A 21247-nucleotide genomic window follows, 5' to 3' on the forward strand; every position below is an offset into this window, starting at 1 on the left:
CGACGTCTCTTTCCGCTGATTTCAGAGGGGTTTAGAGGCATGTTCGAACGGTTAGAAGGCATAATCTGAGTGGCATTTTCAGAAAAAAAAACAAAAACTTCAAAAACATGTAGACTTGTCGAAATGGAGCATAATGGGTCCCCTTTAATAGTTATCGTTGGGCTTATTGTTTATCGCCATATTTTTGTCTTTTTACTGTTAATTGTTTGGTTTATTGTATATTCCCACATTTGTCCATCATGTAGTTAGTTACTTGGAGGTTTATTGTGTATTGCCATTTTCTTTTTTCAATTATTATTATTATTATCAGTATCATAATAATTATCATTACCTTTGTTATTATGACTATCATTTTATTATTATTATCATGATTATGATAATTATCACCGCCTATTTTGATGTGAGCTGTCATTTTCCTCCAGGAGACGAACAAAGCATCTATCCTTTCTTTTTTTTTTTTACATGACTATTTTAAATAGGAACATTAATCCATCTCCAGGTGACTCACTCTGGTGTCCAGACTCTCCTTCCGGTGCCTCCTGTGTCCGTGGGACGGAGACCGCAGCAGATTCCTGAGGCGGCACTTGATTGTGGAGGAGGCGTCTCCCGTCATGGTGGTGGTGGCGGCGGCGGCGACCTGGTGGGGGCCCGCACCCTGCGGAGACGCTGAAGGAGTGTGAGAGCCCACGCTGCAAGTCCCAAGCACACAACCACACCCACCGCCCCCCTGCCAGGGGAAATCCAGCTTTAAGTACTCTCACACACACACACACACACACACACACACCTTAATACCTGCGGCTTGTGCGCCCATCCCCCCCATGAAGCCGCTCTTATCTCCGACCCCCTGACGAGATCATGTTTGCGTTATTGTGAGATCTGATACACAAGTGCGTCGTGACACGTGGCCACCACAAGTCGACGTCGTCACATTCTGCGTGACCTCACCTCATTCTATGGGGAGGCCAGAGGACGCCACGGGGCGTGACGTAGGAGGTGAACGAGGAGCCTCAAACAAGCCGCCGCCGCCGCGGACGGAACGGCAGGTTGACGTCGTTGAGCTGCTCCCCCTGGTGGAGAAAAGCGGAGCTACCGACGCTTCTCATATTCGTCAGTGGCTCTTTTAAGATTTTAGTTTAAAACGACAAAGAAAAAGACCTACAAGCGAAAATAAATTTGATCACCACTTTTTAGGGACGGGAATGGCTGTTTAGAAAATATTTTAAGTTTGATATTGTACCGTGTCTGTAAAACAATAGCTTTAGAGGGTCGCCGCTTCATTTTTCGGAAATTGGTTATTAAAGTGGTAATCCGTTAGATTATCCAATTGAAATAAATCACATTTGATATTTGTCACCCATGTATTTAGTCGACACTTTATAATGAACAGCCATTCAATGTGTTTGCATTATGTAGGATCCACACCTCTACGTATATGCAGTTACCATTGTTGCTGGCGGGGTCCGTTATTCCCAGCAAGAATGCACCGAATTTGATAAAAACATTCACAATTTATAACTTTAGTCGTTTACACCCACCCAACAATCACAAAAACCTTTTGTATCTAACCATTTAAGAAGTTCACTCAATGTATAGGCCCCAGATTGAGCGTCATTTTATTTATTTCCAAGGCCACATTATTTCGCCACTCGCGTCAGTCCGACAAAAAAGTATTTTCTTCAAAAAGAAAAAAAAACAAAACATACAATTTAAAAGGAAATGCATTATTTACAAATGTTTTTCATACATACATGGGAAACAGTGTTCATTTGTTTTCCTGCAAAAAATCTAGTCTCAACAAATGGTTATTATATTATCAGTAAAGCACTTATATCATATTCCATTTAAACAATAGGCTCATAATAGTCATCTCATGGGAAAGACTTTATGCGGCTACAAACAAAAGGCTGACAGCTATAGAGGAATAAGCATAAAGTGCTACTAAATCATTGATTTGATAAGAGAAAACCAAAAAGGCAGGCATCACACAAGAAGATCCTGTTACGATGGAACAGAAAGAGGTGTAAAGCATGGCTCCAACAGTCTCAAAAACATTGATTTTTCTTCTTTTGTTTTTTACCTCAAATTGTCATGCCTTTTGTGAAATATCAGTTACGGTTCCCTCCCTTACTAACACTTAACACATTTCCTGCCCCTACATTTTAATTACAAACGGCATTATGAAGATCCCATGGTGAGCAAATCTCAGAATTTGTATTTATGCAATGAAAAAGGAAAACAATTACCATATGTTTATTCAAATGGGATTTGGAAGGAACGAAACAAAAAAAAAGAAGAAAACTCACAATGACAGTGATTATCGCCCCAATATGAGGCTAAGACAATGACTTTAAATTTCATTTCAAACAGTCACAAATCAATGAATTACCGATACACTGTATGGGGGGGGCAAACCAAACCAAAACATCCTTTGGGTTTATGAGGAGGCACATTAGGTAGTGGTTTGTCTCCTGGGATTCCAAGGGTTAATAAGAGTCAGTTCCACGAGGCTTAGACGGCTGGAGAGATGGAGGTGTTGGGGGCAGCATTGGGGTTTACTTGCATAGTGACAGAACCCAACAAAAAAAAACAAACAAACAAATAACTCAAAACCCACCAAAGGTCTATTCCAGTTCCAGTTCCTTTTCTAGGTCTATCCAGGACTTCCTCTTGGCGCTGGGGAAGTTCTTCCCCAAAGCCCCGCGGGTCACGGGCTTCATGACGCCACTGACCCCAAACTGTCCAACTGGGCTTGGAGCAGCTTTGACCCGACTTCTCCGCGAAGAAGCCCCGGGACCCAGGTCAGCTGCAGCCGGCGGGTTGGGGCTGCCGGGACCCCCGTCTTCCGGATGCTTCCTCTTGGGCCTCCCTCTGCGCTTCCTGCCGGGCGCCAGAGTCCCGTCAATATTGCCATCTTTATCTTCTCGGTTCCTGGAGAGGATCTTCTTGGTATATCCTTGTTTATTTTGATTGCCCCGGGAAACTAGGGAGCCCTTGCAGGGCTTGCCCCCACCGTGCCGGGCGGCTTCAGGAGGGCCGGACTCCCCATTGCCTTGGGCCTGGTTCTGGTTCATCCTTTGGGAGAAGTAAAGGGGACTCAAGGTGAAGTTCAAACTGGTGGTCGTCTCCGTCTTGGCCGCCACTCTGATTTGTGGATTCTTTCCGTCCTCTGAGCTCATGTTTAGGGGCTGTTCAGGAGATTCGGGAGAAAGTCTCTCTTTGTCTTTGGAATCCTCCCGGTCCTTACCCACCTTCTCTCCATCCACGATTGTAATCGTGTAGAAACCTTGCCCCACTGTGACGGGGAAACAAACAAACAAACAAACAAAAAAGATTTGTAAATGAGAGGGAACTCAAAGAAGAATTGAGAAATTGACCACGGAATAACTCCCGAGAACAGCCTCACCTGGTTTCAGAGACGAAGGGAGAATGAGTCTTCCGGTCTTGGAGCGGATCAGGGGAAGGGTCATTGAAGTCGAGTTGGCGGTGGAAGCAGCCTGGGATGGGGGATCGGCCTGCGGTGGAGCCGACGGCGTGAGAAGCTGCTCCTTGATCCAGGACTGGAGGGAGTCGAGGTCGGACTTTGCCGCAGTCAGTTCGGAGACGTTCTTAAGCCGAGAATGAAGTTCGGTGACTTGGACACTGTCTGGATTCTCCCTGATGACCTCGCCTGGGGCCGGAGTGTTGGGAAGCAGGGTTTGAGGCTGGGGTTTGGGAGGAGGTTGTGGTCTGGGAAGAGACTGGGGTTTGGGAAGAGACTTTGGCGGGGGCGTAGCTCGGACTTTGCTTTGGATGATGGAGGTTTGGAGCTGAAAGCGGCACCGGGGCTTGGGTGTTAGCCGGGGCTGCGGTGTCGGGTTGAAAGGCAGACCCAATCGTTTGTTTTTCTGGGCGGCCATACGTTTCTTCTTTTCGTAGATATCCATCAGCTTGTTCCTGATCTGAACCTCTGGCCTTCCTGTGGAGATGACAATCAAGCAATTTTAAGATTGTTTATTTGATTGTTGTGTCACTTGTCAATCCTAACAAGTTCACTTCCTCACTTTACATAACTGGTCCAAAATGCTTGGACCCCAATCCCCCCAATAATACTATAAACTAAATTTTTCATGTCAATATTGTATGCAAAAGTCACTCATCTCTGGTCAATTAGCATAATTCTAATTTTCTCTTGGACCGAAATGGCAGAATTCCACCACAAAGTGCAGTGGCCATTCACTTTTTCTTTTTTTAAACAGATTTATTAACACAAAAACATGTGTTTTAAATCTTTTTTGTTGCCCCATTAGTTTCTATTAGTAATATCCCTTTTAAGCTAAGGTACAAAAGGATACATTTAAATAGGATTTTCTTGAATTCACTAACTGCGACACAAAACATACATACCAGATAATCGGGAAATGTCCTTGACATAGACAGACTGCATCTTCGACAGCACCTTCTTTTTCTTTTGCAGACATCTAGACGTCGCCTCTAGAATCCTGATCTCACTGACCGCCTGGAAACAACAACAATAAGACGACAACATCAGAGAAAACGGTGAGAAAAGTGCGCGGTCAAGGTGACGCGGGTCTGTAATAGCGACGATATGCAACTCAAAGGAATTTCCACACCACCCTCTAGTGGAGGAAACATTAAACACGCGCATTACATAGAAAGCGACAGACAGAAAATTGGCAATATGCAATAAATATAAAAATCAACTACTAAAATAAACTATAAAATAAGAAACCTAAAAATAAACCTTAAAGTATAATAAATAAAAAATAAACAACATTCAAAATAACCTAAAATTGATATGAAAAACAAAAAAAATAAAGATTTGAAAACAAACCTAAACATTAAAATGGACCTAAAATTAGGAATAAAAAATAAAAATAAACCCAAAAATAAACCGTACAGCGTCCATAAAGGGTATTGGGCAACAAGCCGACTGACCTGTGAGAGGACCCGCAGTTTGGGGGATCGGGGGTCGCTGTCCAGGACGCTCTGCAGTCTGTTGAAGAGGTGGCGCTGCTCGGAGCGGCGGATCCTCTCCAACACTTTGTGCTTCTTGCGTCTCTGTCCCTGCCCAGAATCCTCTTCCTCCTCTACTTTAATGAGCAAGGACTGGAGAAAAGAGAGGGGTGACACAAACCGTGAGCACTCAGTCACAAGGATTGTCTTCAATCAGATGGTGCTCCATTCATTTTAGAAGTGGAAAATACATTATTGCCACAGAGGCGATAGTAATATAGTGCAGGAGAACCCAGAAATGGACTTATTGAATACCGAAAAAGAATAAATTGTGCAAAATTTAGGAATGCAACTCGTAGCCGGTGCACAAAAGGGGAAAGACATTTCTAGTTACATTAGTATTGCCATATGTTCAGTGGCCTGGTGGTTGGGAACAAATGGACTAATCAATAACATTGGTCTTTGTCCACGCTAATGCTTTTTTGAGATCAATCAAAAATAGAGATTTGATACATACAGCCACAACATTAAAACCACCACTAATAACCACTGATATTGTGTAGGTCCCCCTCATGCCGACAAAACAACTCTGAACTGTCCAGGCATGGACTCCACAAGACCTCTGAAGGTGTCCTGTGGTACCTGGCACCAAGACGTTCGCAGTAGGAGGGGCCCCTATGGATCTGGCTTGTTGTTCTAGCACATGCCACAGATGCTCCATCGGATCGAACCCTAATGTGAACTGACTGTTCACTTGCTGCCGAATATATATCCCATTGACAGGTGCCATTGGAACGAGATGAGCAATGTTATTCACTTCACCTGTCAGTGGTTATATCGAATTGGGGCTGATCAGTATATACCGGTTATAGCGCATAAAATAATTGTTTATTGATACAAGTGTTAGGCAAGAGGCAACGAAAAGCCAATCAATCTGGATGATCTAAAGCTGAACTTTCACCTCTAGCTAGTTACATTTGTCGATATAGAAAGAAGCCCCGCTCCCCACACCCTCCTGGGTAGAGTGCACTTGCGAAGACAGAGCGGCAGCGTCCAAAATGAGCAACTCGGAGGAGAAAAATTATGGTCTAGCTGACAAATGAGGGCTACATACATCGATAGTTTGGTGAATATTTTTTTATATTGTAATTGTATTTAAGTGAAACATTAATTTAACTTGTTACTTCTTGTTCACTTTGCAATGTTAAACACTGTTCAGCATTTTGTCGTCAGATTTTTTTTTCCTCCAATTCCTCTGTGAGATTTATTTTTGTAAAAAAAAAAAAAAAAAATTCTTTACAAAGCATATTTTTATTGAAGACTAGTGTTTATTTTGGACAATTTCATTCCACCAATAATACGGTATTCAAACCACAATTAGCAGGTTTACCCACTAAAATAGATGTCTGCCTTTCCCATTGCCAAGGGAAATGCCATTCCAACCCCCCCCCCCCGGTGTGCCACGTTCAACATCATGAACACGCCGGAAAACTGGTTCCAGTGTGATTGCGAATAAAACAGTAGAGACAGCAATTTAAACAAACAATGACATAAAACTGTAAAACTTGATGACAAATTTTTTTTTTAAATAAAAATAAATAAAAATAATCACCCAGTTTGACTCAGTTCCTTATGTTCCTACAAAAGAGCCGTTCAAAAGAATGGAATCGTTCGTATTTCTACAGTATGCTGGATTGCTGAACGACCGGTACACGGTGTGTGCACCGGTCCTCTGGTTCGGAGACCAGCTTGGGGCGGTGCCAGAGTGGCCTCAGAGCCGGGTGGGGAGCGTGGGGGTTCTCCACTGTGGTCCCCACACTTAAAATACTTCATGGTCTCAAATGCGAAACAAAGTTATTAACTTCTGATTTGGATTCTAAATGGGATATGAAATTATTGAATGATACACGGATACTCCTGTTTTTAACGTGCACGTTTAACGTGCGTCGCATCGCGCAGGTAAAGGGGCGAAATTTAGCGAGGTCGGCTTCAGTCAGATGGCGCAGCAGGTGATCTGCAATTTACATTTGCGTTCAAATTTTTGTTGGCTCGGTATATTCAGGAATTGAAACAAAGTGATCATGAGGAGAGGATGACTTATAATAAGCTGCATCCATTGCATAAGCTGTGTTATCAATGACCTCTGCAAAACATTAGCACATCATGAACACAGTGTGCATGATTCATTGCTGCACTTTATCTTACTTAGCTTAGCTAAATTTCACCATGGCGTCAGGATATGGAAATATTGCCACATTTATTGAAATCTTCATGCATTCCCCAAGTGCTCTCTTTGCAGCCTTTTACTGAGGTCTGTTTTCATCAACCAAAAGTGAAGATTTGTCTTTATTTTGCAAATTCTTAAATGCAAAGGGAGCCTATTATGCTCCTTTTTACACATGTTAATGTCTCTGAGGTCCCCAAATCATGTTTTTGAAGTTTTTTGCTGAAAAGACCACTCAGATTATGTATTCGAGCATTTTAACATGCATCTAAACCCGGACTGTTCCAAAACAGGCTGTTTCAGTGTGTGTAGCTTTAATTGTGAATAAGCAACCAAGCCCCTAGTTCTGAGCCAATGGGGTTTGAGCATAGGTTCCGGGTTCTGTGAGCCAATGGGGATTGAGCTTCACTCTGGGCTCTGTTTTATTTACTCTGTAAACTTTCACTAATTTCACCATGTCAGTACACTAAAATCTGTTTCTGAACTAATTTGAGGCACGAAATAAGAAACCCAGTTGCTGAATCTTCACTCATATTAGATCTACAAGGCCTCATTTAAAAGTTGTTCAGACTTTCATTGCCGTGCTCCAAGCTTGTGGGAGACAGGGACACCACACCAGGAGGCACCGGGACTCTCGCACACAGATTTTTTTGTATCATGTTAATGTCGGAAAATAAAAAATAAATACATCTATAATAAAAAAACACACCATATGCGACCCACCACATACTTCAGGGTCATTTGGTGGTTTTCGATTTTTTTTTTTTCCACATCATTTGAAAGTGGAGAACAGAGCTTCCACAAGGTGTCACTTGTGCAAATAAAGCAAATATTTTTAAAGCTATGACTTGTTAATGACAAAGGTGTAGCAAACCGTGTTTCTGAGATAATCACCTCCAAAGTTTTCCCCCACACCAGGTTCATTCGGCCAGCTCCCTGAATGCAAATGGGGTAGCCAAAGCCACATGGCTACGTAACAGACTGCTGAATGGGCCGATCACTGCTTTGTTCTTGTGTTTTGAGGGAACGTTGAACGTATTTTTGTTTTGAAAAAAGCTTTTAACAGTAAGAATATACATGTTTTATAAAAGTGGAATTTATTTTCCAGTGGTTCTTGAAAATATTCCATGTCAGCGTCACATTAGGGGTGAAATCTGCTGTATAAAATGTTCTCCAAGTCCGGAGTAATATCAGATTAGTTCGTAGATGCGTCACTGTTGGATAACTGACTATCATCGTGGAAAATGAAGTCCAGTGCCCGCTGCTTAAACTGACTTGGATCTATCGCACTTGTCAGATTAAGGTCCGCGATATGATTTAGATCTTCCTCCACCCGCTTCTCCTAATCAACCGGAGTTTTCACAGACAATTGAAACCGGAGCCTCGTCTTGTTTACGGAAATGACGGTGACGTCAGTGACACGCCCCCTCCACAACGTTGTCCCTGTGTGTGTATAAAACACGTAAGATTTAAAGGTTGAATTCTATCAAAACGGTTTCACATTGTGACTTCACATCACTGGGAATATGGAGGAATGATCTTCACCTGGACGCTCGCTTTAAAGGAAACCATCGATCAGCGTTGTTCAGTTCTGTTCAGCATCTCGGTAAGTGAACTGTGTTTCCCGATGTTATGTAACGGTAATATTTAACTCCATGGTTTAACATTTTTCGACTATTTATAAAGCAAACTCGGTTTTGAAAATACATTGAGATAAAAAACACGAATCTGGAAAAATCGAATTTTCCTTCAAGAAAGGTTTTTTCCCCAACTTATTTGGCTGCTCCTGGCGATTTTAGAAATGTGCGAGATGTCGGCTTTTGTTGCGGTAGGTCACATATAAAGAAATCCATGACAAGCTGATGTCAGCTTGTTCTGAGAGTAGAAAAAAACCTTTGAAAACGTAGCATTCAGAGCGGTCGGACGCCTGAGTGTTTGTACATTTTGTCATTAGTTTACCTCATTATTTGACCAATGACCATGTCTAATATGAACATCCCACATTATAATATTATATAGATGACAGAAAAAAAGGAAAAGCATAATAGGTTCACTTTAAGGATAGACTGCTATTAAAAGCAATCATGTTTTGTGGCCCGGTACCCTGTTCCCGGTGGAGAAATCATGTGCACAGTGCCCACAAGAAGGGTGAGCACAGTCATTTAAGGTGACTGTTTGGGAATACAGCGATCACGGGACGTTGCCCATTACCATCATCACAAAAATAAAAATAAATATGCCTTATGAAATAAATATATAAGTAAATGCAAATATTAATATAAAAATGAGTAAATATATGCAGACAGACCGGGTGGAGGTGCGCCTGGGATGGTTCATTCCAATTCATGGGATATTTCATCACTTTAATGTGCCGCAGGGTTTTGTGAGACCCTCCGAATCTTACGCCAAGTTGCTATTTTCAAGCATGTAAAGTGAGAAAGTAAAACTCCTGCGGCACACATCGCTGCCTCTCCCATTTGGAAAACAGTACTGTCAGTTTTTTTTTATTTTATTTCAACATCTTGAATAGGCTATTTTGGAAAACAGTAGTTTTAAAAACGTTTCTAATAGGACATTACAAAAAATAAAAATAAACATTTTACTGTTGCACATCCCAAGTTTATACACGTGTTTACATGGATTGTAAATTCCAATGAAAAAAGGCTGTATTATTATTTATTTGGGGGAAGGGGCTGTGCTGTTATTTTTGGGGTTAAAATTTTAATAATTTATTTATTTTTGGTCTGCCGGCCCGCCAAGCCTGTACAAAACAATGAACCAAAAACTATTTCCTCCTAGCCTACAGAGGTGAATGTGAGATCTGTATTAGACACGTTTGGTGTGGAGAAAAGGGAGAAAAAGGGAAAACAAGAATCCAACTTTGTGACTTGTAGTACTCAAGTTTCCATTTGAGGGCTTTGCTGCGGTTTGACTACTGACAAATGTACTGAAAGTCAACATTTCATGCATAAAGTCAAGTGAAACTTTTATTTTGCCATCAAAATATATTCTTAAATGACCACATAGTCATGATCCATGAGCCAGTCGGTCACACAGAAAAGGTTCATGTCCACCTCTACTTGATCAGGCTTTCAGACAGAGTTTGCAGCGATTCTTAAATTCATGTCACTGTTGTGGATAAGCTCCAGAGCCTTAAAATAGAGCCTTGAACAAAAAGCCATGTCAGGTGGATGAAGGTCCTACCTGAGCTCTGGACTCTGTCGAGGATCCAGAATCCTCACTGGAATCCATGTTGGAAGTAGAGAGAGAAAAATAAAACTTTGAGCTAAGATAAATAATCCAAATGTCAACAACATTCGACTTGAACACACACACACACACACACACACACACACACACACACACACACACACACACACACACACACACACACACACACACACACACACACACACACACACACACACACACACACACACACACACACACACACCTGCCACTGTTGGCCCACTTCACGTCAATATTTCGCTGTGGTTCTTCTATGGTCTCCACATCCACCAACTCATCCTGGAAATAACAGCACCCACAGTGGATAAGTCAGATTTTCTTACAATAAACACAATGTTAATAAAGCACTATGCTATCTTGTCTTATCTTTAACAACGCACTAGTGTTTTAGGATAGTGAGGCTTAATGATCTCCACTGGAAGATGTATGTAAACCAGATAGAAATCTCAAAATGAGGATACAAGAAGGAAGCGCGATGCTTGCAATAGATCTAGTAGGAATTGCAATGGTTTGACCATCTTTCTTTCACGATCTTTTTGTCATCAATAATAATAATCATATCCATCCAAAATTTCAGGAGAACTTTTAAAGCACTGTTAAACATGCCACAATAAATCATCAAGCAATGAATCAATTAAAAATCAGTTGGGGTTCAGAAAAATTAACAGTCTACCTGAAATTTTATGTTCAATGTCAATAAATAAAGTCTCTTTTTCATAAAGTGTATGTTTATTATGATACTACACACACACACACACACACACACACACACACACACACACACACACACACACACACACACACACACACACACACACACACACACACACACACACACACACACACACACACACACACACTTTTTGTGGTTATGTTGTTATCTTAAGATGGCTGTGGGAGATAAAATCAGAATTTGAATATCTTACGCTCAAATCTGGGTCATCCTCTCCACCGTAGTCTGAGGAATCAGAAGAATCTTCCTCCGACTCCTCGTCCAGCTCCCTCTTCAGGGGCCTGGTCCAGTCCTCTATATGGGGAGTGTCCCTGCCGTCCGTCACCATCTTCTTGTCACACGTCGGCTTGGAGCGGGATCCGGAATTTGACGATCTGTCCGGCGCAAGGTGCGCAGTAGCTCCCGTGGTGTCAGTTCTAGCAGCAGACACTTCGGTTTTGACCGGCACGTCCGATTTTCGGGCGTTTTCGAGTCCTGTACCTCGTCCAAACTCTCCGTCGGCTCCGTGCCTGGGGAGCTGGATGAGGGTGAAGCCTCCGGGCAGCATGACTCTGCCGGGATGCGACGGCGCCCCCTGCTGGCTGGCGGCCGGGGGGCAGATCCTGAACGAGTAGGTCCCACTCTGTCCCAGGAAGGCCGGCGTCTTCAGCGTGGGGGACACGGTGAGACAGACGGACGAGGAGGACGAGGTGCTGTGGGACTGGGGCGTGAGGGCGCCGTGCTGGCCGGCAACGAAGGTCACCAGCGGCTGGATGGAGGGATGCTGGGAGGAGGAGGAGTTGGAGGGCAAGTGGGTGTCCGTCAGAACGGCGACTTCACCTGAGGAAATAAAAACTCCTCATTTAGGCAGTTCTCATGGAGACATTCTCAACCTTGGGGAAGACAATTTCTAAGACTGATATGTGATGTGATTGATGTCCCATTTTTTATCACCATGTGAGGTTTATGGTTATGTCTTTTAGGGTTATTGTACGTTATTATATTCTATCTTTTTTCTTTTTTTTTCCCTGTCAATTTCTAGAGTTATTTCATGGTTTGTTACTTTTTTTAAGATAATTATTTTTTTGTACATTTCCAATTGTTTCTTGTTTATTTCAAGGTTTATTTTCATGGATAACTCTTTTTTTTTTTGTTTATTTAACATGCAATCCAAATTCATAGTTCTTGGCGTAATTTTTTGGTTTATCGTATATTACAACATTTCCCTATTTTCATTTTGTAACTGAATTATTATTGCCTATTGCTTTTGAGGAGAGCTGCTCTAACACCACAATATCTTTATTTGTTTGATAGAAAATGTAGTTAAATAGCTAATATAGTATAATTTCTACATAATCCATAGAAAGCTCCCAACATCTTCTAAGACAGTGGTTCGTTCTCAAGACTTTTGGGTGCTTGTATTGAAGAAGAAGAAGAATCTTTATTTGTCACACACACACACACACACACACACACACACACACACACACACACACACACACACACACACACACACACACACACACACACACACACACACACACACACACACACACACACACACTTTTTGGGGTGGTGGCCAGTGAAATGAGGCCTCTGCATTCAACCCATCCTGGTTTGTCCTTCCTCCGGGGGGGGCAGACAGGAGCAGTGGGCAGCATTCATCTACGCGCCCGGGGACATGGTACCAAGTGCCCATCGCTGGTCAGACGATGACCAGCGATGGGCAGATTGTGGACCAGCAATATTGCACAGATTGTATAGATTTTTAAGCAGCTGTAGCCCCATGGCACTTGGCATCTACTTCAATCATGACTGCATTTATTATGACAATTGGTTTGGGCTCTGAGAATTTGGGTTTTGGTGTAGTCTGTCATTATGTATCATCCCTGCATCTGGTCTGAGAGGGACTTATCCTCTACTTGAGTAAGGTTTTCACACTCAAGTTCTGCGTTATTCTGAGAAACGTAGGATCAACTTTTCAAAGACAACATTCATGTTAAGCCACATCTTCCAGATTTTATAGTATCAGCGACAGTTTAGTCATTCTTCCCAGAAGCAACGGATTAAAACCCCAGACAGACCCGGAAACAGAGGGAGGATTCTACCTTGTCCCGTCTCAGTGTTGAGGACAGCAGACATCTTTCCTGGGATCCCTGCAGAGGAAACAGACCCCGTACTAGCAGCAGCCGCGCAGGGCATTCTTTTTTCGGGGAACACAGCTGCTCGACGCAGCCGGCCCATGACGAATGCTGCGAGCCGATTGGCCGGATGCAGAGAGCCCATGGTGCCCAGCATGACCCGGGCCTCAGAATAGGACTTACTATTGACCTGGAGAAGACAAAGAATAGTTAATAATAATAATATATAATAACGATACACATGCAGATACTCACTGGAAAATATGCGTCAAATGCATATTTAATCAAATAGAATTCCTAGATAGGCTAAAATGGAGAACATAAATGAGACTTTACACAACACAGAAATCTGATACAGAGGTGAAAATAAATAATAATAATAAAATATGGCTGCAGGCAGCAATAGACGGGGTCCAGGTTTGTCGTGTTAGTCACGAATTAGCTTTGCGAGTTCCCATGGAATGCAGCATCAGCTCCCTCTATTCTCGACCCTTGTGCGAAGCTACCAATACACACTAACACCAAATCTAGACCGCAACGCACCACGCACCCCGCCCCATGCGAAAGCCCCCCCAGAGCCACAACCTGCACATATATAACAACTTGGATGATAATGTCATTAAGCGCCCCGCTCCACCACCCAAGCCAGCTCCACCAACACAGCCCACTCCGCTCCTCCAACATTCGACTACTTCAGGTAGATTGGCAATGGTTTTTAACTAATTCCTGCTCATACTATAGATCAATGTGGATCAAATTTGAGACCACAAAATGTCTGGAATGCCCCAAATCCAATGACACTTCAGTCATATCTGCGGGTTTGGCGGTTGCTATGCGCCAGACGCTTTCAGCCAGAAAAACGCCAAGGAGAAAACTACAAAAAAAAAAAATCTGAAAAACAAAATTATATAAATCTGATTCCGATCTAAAATTGAGAGTATACAGTGTACATGTAGCTTTATTCATGTATCAGAAATTACTCCAAATTCAAAAATGTGATGAAGGTGAAAATAAAATAAAAAATTTGGAGAATCATAATTAATAAATAAATAACCGTTTTCTTCGCTGACATATACAAGCACGTGCCAATTGTGTTTTAACACTTCTCACTTAAGGTCAAAGTCTGTACCGCCCAGCAAAATGAATGGACTACTCTCTTACTCTACTACATTAAATTAGTGGTTCTCGAAAGGTTGGTCCTGACCAAAAATTGATCACGGGGGTCCATTTCTGGTGGACCAGAGCGTGTATGCTGTGGTCCAGTTCTTAAAAAGGGGAAAAAAAAAATCTGTATAAATATTTCAAAATAAGAGCCCGGGATTTTCCAATGTTGTGCTTTTATTTTGAAAGACTAGGTCTACGTCTAGGACTCCCCCCAGACAGACCTGGATCAGCCCCTTGGCGTTGCTCCCTCTGGGCTTGATCCTGGCTCGTAGTCGGCCAGCAGGCACCACTCCGCCCAGGAAGGGTGTCACTCCAACCCGCACCACCTCATGGAGGCCATCTCGTTTCTCAACCTTTCGGTCCTCCTGGTCCTCCTCAGAGCTGCTGCTGTCCTGTTCCTCTTTATTACTGCAGTCAGATTCTTCCTCTTCCTCCTCGTTGCTGGTTTTGACGGGCTTGCTGATATGCACCTAGGGATGTGGGGTTTTTAGTTTAATTATTTTATTGTCTATTTTTAAGGTTTATTGCATATTGGTAAATTTTATATATATTTTTTGTTAACTCTTAACAAAGATTTGTTAATATTTTTATTTTTCATTTTTTAATTAATTTTCACGCCACTATCATATTATAATTCTATGATAGTGTAGTAATACATATTCACCTTATGAAGAAGAGCTATTTGCTGACAATCAGCACTGGAACATAAAAATTTGACCTCCGTCCACATTCTAAGAGCACATTCTTAAGACATACTGTAACCAACCAAGGTGTCCGGATGCTTCAAGCTAGGGTTGTGTGCTATTAGTCGTCTAGTCAATGGCTACTCTTGCTAGGCACCAGAAACACTAGTTGGTTAAACATATTATTTTATTGAGGTACACATTTAAATAAAATAGTGACATAATTTGCACTGAAATGTCATGTCAACGTTGCTTCATAAAAAAACATGCCTCCATTACTCTAAATAAGAAACAACACACACACAGGCCTGTTGGCCTGATCACCCAGCGAGGTGGAAAGTGGGACAGATGACATCCTGTAAAACATTGTTTTCCCCGGTGACTGCGTTCCCTCGCTAGGGACGCCTTATCAGGCGCCTCCTCCACAGCGGTGCGCCGTGAGCCCCCGTCCACCTCTAGGTCAGCTTAGAAGGGGTCGGGGGCGCGATAGAGCCAGCGGCCACGGACTCGGTTCCCTGATGTGCCTTACCCTGATCCCTGTCTGGGATCCCTTCCCCCGCAGCTGGGGTGCACCGCCAGCCCGCCCCCGCCCGGTACGTCCAGGATGTGATGGTTGAGCCCATACAATAGTACCCGAAAGATGGTTATAAGTATGCCTGGGCAGGGCCATTTAAAGTACAATTTAGTTATTGAAGAATGTGATGAACGGTTTCAAATGGCTCTTATAAAATACGCAATATTTTTAGATAATATATGCAATATTTTTAGATAATATACGCAATATTTTAGCAGACTTTTAGACTAGTCGACTAGTCTCAATGTAAACTTCCATTTAATCGACAGGGAAATTAGTCGTTAGGAACGTCCATACTTCAAGCTACACAGAGCTGATTTCCCCATGCATTCAAGCTCTAGTTGCAGTTCCACATGTTGCTGCTAGGGGGCTATTACAAGAAACGGTAAACTGTCAGAGAGCCTCTGAAATTTCTAATACAGTCTATGTTCCTCAAAGTTATTATTAGAGGTCAATCGATATGGCTTTTTCAATGGCTGATGCCGATATTTAGAGAGCGGGGCAGCCAATGGCCGATATATAATGCCGATATCATGTTGTTCTTGTAAGGTTTTTTTTGCATCTGATAAAATACAACAATTTAATAATAACAACAAATGACACAAAATTGCTCGACTCAAATGAACATTTATCACTAATGTTATTGTCTACATTGTCTGCAGATCTGCACTCTGTCTGCAGTGCACATAAACATTTTTTTTTTAAATCTATCAACTAAATAAATGTCCACAGTTAATCCAAAAAGGGTAACTTTGTTAAAATTTTTATTATGAATGAAAATAAATAATTATTAACGATAAAAAATAAACAATAATAAGTGGTGTCTTGTTAAAGTCTGGTCGTGAAACGGCGAAAGTCTCCCCGCTACAGAAGTGCAGGATTTATTTGTTAAAAGTAAAGTAACTTGCACAAAAACACCCAGCTTTTGCTAAATTAAGTCCCATAGTAACGGAAAGCAACGGGTAGACATGCGTGACGCGGCTCGGGACACAGAGGGTTTTTAGTAACGTGACGGAACAGGACAGTCTCTTAACTCAGTTGTGTCTAAAAATATTGTTTCATACAAGTAGTACGGGAATGCACGCACAGCGCACTCCTGTCAGGAGAAAAAAAACGTCACTCCAATTCTCTGAGTTAGGTTAATGTTTTGCCTCAAATGCAAAGTATTTCCAAACAGCACTTCCGCGCAGCTGGTCAGTCTGTTGCGTGGGGAGTGATGACTGGGACCACACCTGGTGACTTCTGCTGGACTGTCTCTTGCACCATCTATTATGGCATTATCATGGCATGTGTGAAAAGGTGCAAGACGGAAATGTTCCTGAATGTAACTGCATGTGTGAATAGTGAAACTCACTAGCGGTGCCGGAAAGGTTATCCCAGTAATGTACCGGGAACTATATGTGAAAGGGGCTTATCAATGGCATAGCTGTCAGTGCTGAAAATAAATACATGTTAAAATGGAAATCGGAACCTTAAAATCGAAAGTCAAATCGATTTGCGGATTTGGAGAATCATTACACACCTACTAGTGATGCGACGGTCCACTGTATGTTATCGAACCGTCATCTACGGTACAATATGCACATGTGTGGTATTACTGTATCACGGTAGAAATAGGCGCAGCGACGCGGCGAATCCACTTCCTTTTGGATCCACTGCTGCGGCTCCACCGGCCACATCAGCCATTTCTCTATTTTCGTTTTTTCAACCGCGCAGCTACGCAAGCCTTTTCCATAAAAACGCAAAACGATCCGATTCTTCTGAATGTCTCATTTGTAGGAATGAAGGGAACCAAGTCTCGCTGGGTGATGAGCCCTTTTGGTCAAGTTTTACAGTTTTATGTTGTGTTGTTTGTTTAAGTTGCTGTCTCCTGCAAATGTTTCCCCCTCTATGTAAGAGATATCCTATGCTCCTCCCTCGCCAGGAGGTGCCCTGGCTGCTTCCGGCCACTTACCTTATAAATGACGATGGGGTGTCCCTCCTTGTGGGAGAAAATTTTGGAGAGGCAGCAGACGTGGTAGGGTCCGACGCTGAACGATGACACCAGGCCGTCATGGTTCATGCGCTGGCACAAGGCGGACAGCACCGTCCTGCGATGCTGGTCCCAGCGGCAGTCCGAGTGGACCTCCATGTGCACGCTGGGCCTGTGAGCAGCGGACTGTCCTGAAAGAGAGAGAGAGAGAGGGGGGAGTAGGTTAACACTGTATTGCTGTAAGGGACGGGTCGGAATATATGATTATTAGATTATTTGTTCATGACAGCAAGAATCAACTTTTTTTTATTTTGAGGCAACAACTTTTATGTGTGAAGACTTCACTGGAAAAAAAAGAGGCAAAATCAAAAAGTATTTTGGGGATGAATTAATAAATACCAGTGTTTCCCACACATACATTTTACTTGGGCGGGCCACCGAGGTATATTAACTGCCGCCAAAGTATATTTGGCGACCCATTCCAGCATTTTTTTTTTTTTTTAATTTTTATTTATTTTATCCATTGGGGAGAATGACGCCAACCTCGATGGAATAACTAGTGGACAGTCTTCCCTGTCCACTAGTTCCACCTCTCCTGTACCTGTTTGTTCTGCTATTGCGAGAAAGGTCTACTGACAATCACACATGCTCTGCAGAGAAATATTCTCTGGTATTACATTAGAAGACGTGCACATATTGGATATTTTATAAGCACGGACTAGGTACTGCTCCCCGGGCACTATTACATGGCAGCCTACTGCTCCTAGATACCTCAGTGACTAGGACGGCATACGGCAGAGAAATGCATTCCGTTGCCTCAGTACTTGTACTCTGTGTAATGACTCCAATGAATGCAATTAGTTGAATCTAATCTTGTGCAACTCCTTTTCTCCTTATTGTGTAATTATTCTCTGACTTTGGTCGTAGCTTCGAATTCTATGAAAGAAGGCGGGAACTATGCTGCTTTGGTATCTAAGAGAATACGGCATGAGGATAAGGAAGAGAGATGAACAGCACTACAGGTAACTTAGCTTAACTACAACATTAACATTTAGCGGGAAATGGCAATAAGTAAATGCATAAGCCTCGATAATTACATGCGTCTGTTAAATTGACATGAAATCTAATCTAATCTTTCAGTCAATAGCATTTGGCCAATATAATGAATTTGCCTTTGGTCTAGGCTACTCAGTAGGGTTGCCGTGGTTATCGGTGTTACATTTTAAATAGAAATAAAACCGAAATAAAAACATTCAGTTAATGTTTGCGTAACAGCGCCAATTTTCAACAAATGTAAAACAGTTTAATTTGTAAAATACTACGCGTGTTATCAACACTAAGTCTGACGCTACAAAAGTGAAAGTGTCTGCTGGTGCGCGCAGCAGAGTCGCAGCACAGTCTGCTCATCACGGGAGGAAAGAAGGCTATAGGAGACCTTAGATCAGGTCTAGATCGGGACCTGTCTCCTTCCATCGTTAATCAGCGCTCATACACTTCTTCCCTTCCCTGTGAGATCCGCCACCACCACTCTTGGTCTGAGCGACTTGAAAGTTAAGGTGCATTTTCACCAGTTTTCATAATACTATTGTGGTGCATGTCAGATACAAGGTAGTAATATCAGCATATAGCCACACAAAACCTCCAGAGGAGCCTTCTATCCGTGCTGGCTGCTCTTGCAGAGGAGGGGAGCACAAGGACGTGCCCAGTGGCCAAAGGCCTAATACACCTTCTGTGCCACACACCGCTTTGTGGCCACCCTCTACCTTCAAGCACATACATGTTGCCCAATAAATCAATGCTGTCATAGGTGTTTCAGAGAGCAGATGTGAACTTTCCCCACATAAAGTAATAAGTAGATTACAAAGGGATGCATTTGATAAAGAATGATGCTAAAGAATGATTTTCCAGATTTAGGTTCCAGTCACACTTCTGGAGGCAGGTGAGACCCCACTCCCCATATCATTCCTTGCTCGCCTTCACCAAGACCTGCATGACCCAGAAAGACTTGGGGCCTTCAGCGTTGTCAATGAGGAGAAGAGGAGCAGGAGAGGAGAGAGATCTCAACAGAGATCTAAATACATCCCTTCCTCCTTTAAAAATGTAAGATCTTTTTCCGTGAACTGAAACATATATAATAGATTCCAGGTTCTCAAAGTTTACATCTGCAGCTTGGAGAGCAACCTTGAGTGCAGGTTCCAGCACACAATATTGAACACCCTAACAATCCATCCCAGGACAGGAAGCCACAGTTCTGCAGGAGTTGACCCCTTACAAGCAGCCTGTACGATCAGGATCATTTAGGTTTGGTAAATTACCTGAATTCATATGAAAACTGAAATGACGTCTGTCTCGTCTGTCTTAGCGGTGAGAATTGCTTGTTTTGACATCTGTTAATGTTTCAATTACACTGTATGTCCTTTTGCCCTGCCGTTGCTAATCTCTGAAGGACAGATTGCAAGCACAGATTGTGCAGCTGCTAGCCAGTGAAAACGATGAACAGGCAGAGATATACCCAGACCCCTGCTTTCAAGCTGCAGCAGGGCTGGTCATCCCCGTCTCCAGTGTAAACTGCGAGAGATTTTTCAACCATGAACAGAGTATGTGAATGTTATCTTTCTTTCAGCACTAAATATATTTTGCATCTAATTTCTGTATAGTTAATTTAAAGCCAAGGGTCTGTTTCCATCTGTTTTTCAGGTAAAAACTGACCTGAGAAACAGACTGTGAGGGGAACACCTGCATGTCCGTGAATATCGATAAATGGAACAGCACCAGGGGTGTTCCCATATGCATCCCATATGCATGCGTTGGAGCTTTTCTGTAAAAAACCTAGAAAGATGAGGTGCTCTGACAAACAGTGCCATCTTTGTACCGACTAAAGAGGGTTTTATTATTATTTTTTGTACTTTGTCTTAGTCTTCCCATATGGATAAATAGAGGGGAGGGTTGGATCTGTGAAATATATTATGTGAAATTAATAGGAAGATTCAATGAATCAAAATATTGTTGATCATCCGCTCGCATAGTTTTCATATCACTGCTATGCAGATGATACTCAACTTTATCTGTCTTTCCTGCCTGATGACCCATCTCGACGCGGATCTCGGATTGCCTCGCTGACATATCCACGTGGATGAAGGATTGCCATCTTCAACTAAACCTGGCAAAAACGGAACTGTTGGTCTTCCCGGCCAAACAAGGTTTATCACACATTCATCACAACATTGATATCAAAATTGACTCTTTATCTCTTGCTCCTACCAAGGCTGCAAGGAATCTAGGTGTCATTATCGATGACCAACTGACATTCTCGGACCATGTTGCCGCCGTCTCTCGGTCGTGCGCTTCGCACTATTCAACATCCGAAAAGTCAAGCCGTACCTGACCCAATATGCCACTCAACTGCTGGTACTAACCTTGCTTGCCGGCTTGTGCGGTGAAGCCACTGCAGATGATACAGAATGCGGCGGTGCAACTGGTGCTCAACCCACGCATAGAGGGTACACGTTACTCTGCTGCTTATCGAGCTCCACTGGTTACTTGTAGCCGCTCGCATCAAGTTCAAGTCTCTG

The 21247-nt window shown here is 42.7% G+C and overlaps 2 protein-coding genes across 2 annotated transcripts in view; both read right to left on the reverse strand.

Moving 5' to 3' along the window:
* Positions 1-613, reverse strand: part of LOC307227342 (mitogen-activated protein kinase-binding protein 1-like) — a gene marked incomplete at both ends in the record, with an annotated part of 31581 nt that extends 30968 nt beyond the window's left edge. The window contains one exon of the mRNA XM_079996621.1: positions 509-613. Within this exon, the coding sequence (XP_079852747.1) occupies positions 509-613 (105 nt within the window). The remainder of the gene's footprint in view (positions 1-508) is intronic.
* A 1019-nt stretch (positions 614-1632) lies between these two features.
* Positions 1633-21247, reverse strand: part of mgab (MAX dimerization protein MGA b) — a 44122-nt gene continuing 24507 nt past the window's right edge. Inside the window, exons 13-22 of the mRNA XM_079996622.1 lie at positions 17658-17866; positions 14668-14916; positions 13250-13472; positions 11356-11981; positions 10635-10708; positions 10385-10421; positions 4939-5109; positions 4387-4498; positions 3407-3958; positions 1633-3295 (exon numbers count right to left, since the gene is read on the reverse strand). Of these exons, the coding sequence (XP_079852748.1) occupies positions 2625-3295; positions 3407-3958; positions 4387-4498; positions 4939-5109; positions 10385-10421; positions 10635-10708; positions 11356-11981; positions 13250-13472; positions 14668-14916; positions 17658-17866 (2924 nt within the window). The 3' untranslated portion in view covers positions 1633-2624. The remainder of the gene's footprint in view (positions 3296-3406; positions 3959-4386; positions 4499-4938; positions 5110-10384; positions 10422-10634; positions 10709-11355; positions 11982-13249; positions 13473-14667; positions 14917-17657; positions 17867-21247) is intronic.

The sequence above is a fragment of the Zeus faber genome (genome assembly GCF_960531495.2).
Source record: "Zeus faber genome assembly, chromosome: 2".
Lineage (NCBI taxonomy): Eukaryota > Metazoa > Chordata > Actinopteri > Zeiformes > Zeidae > Zeus > Zeus faber.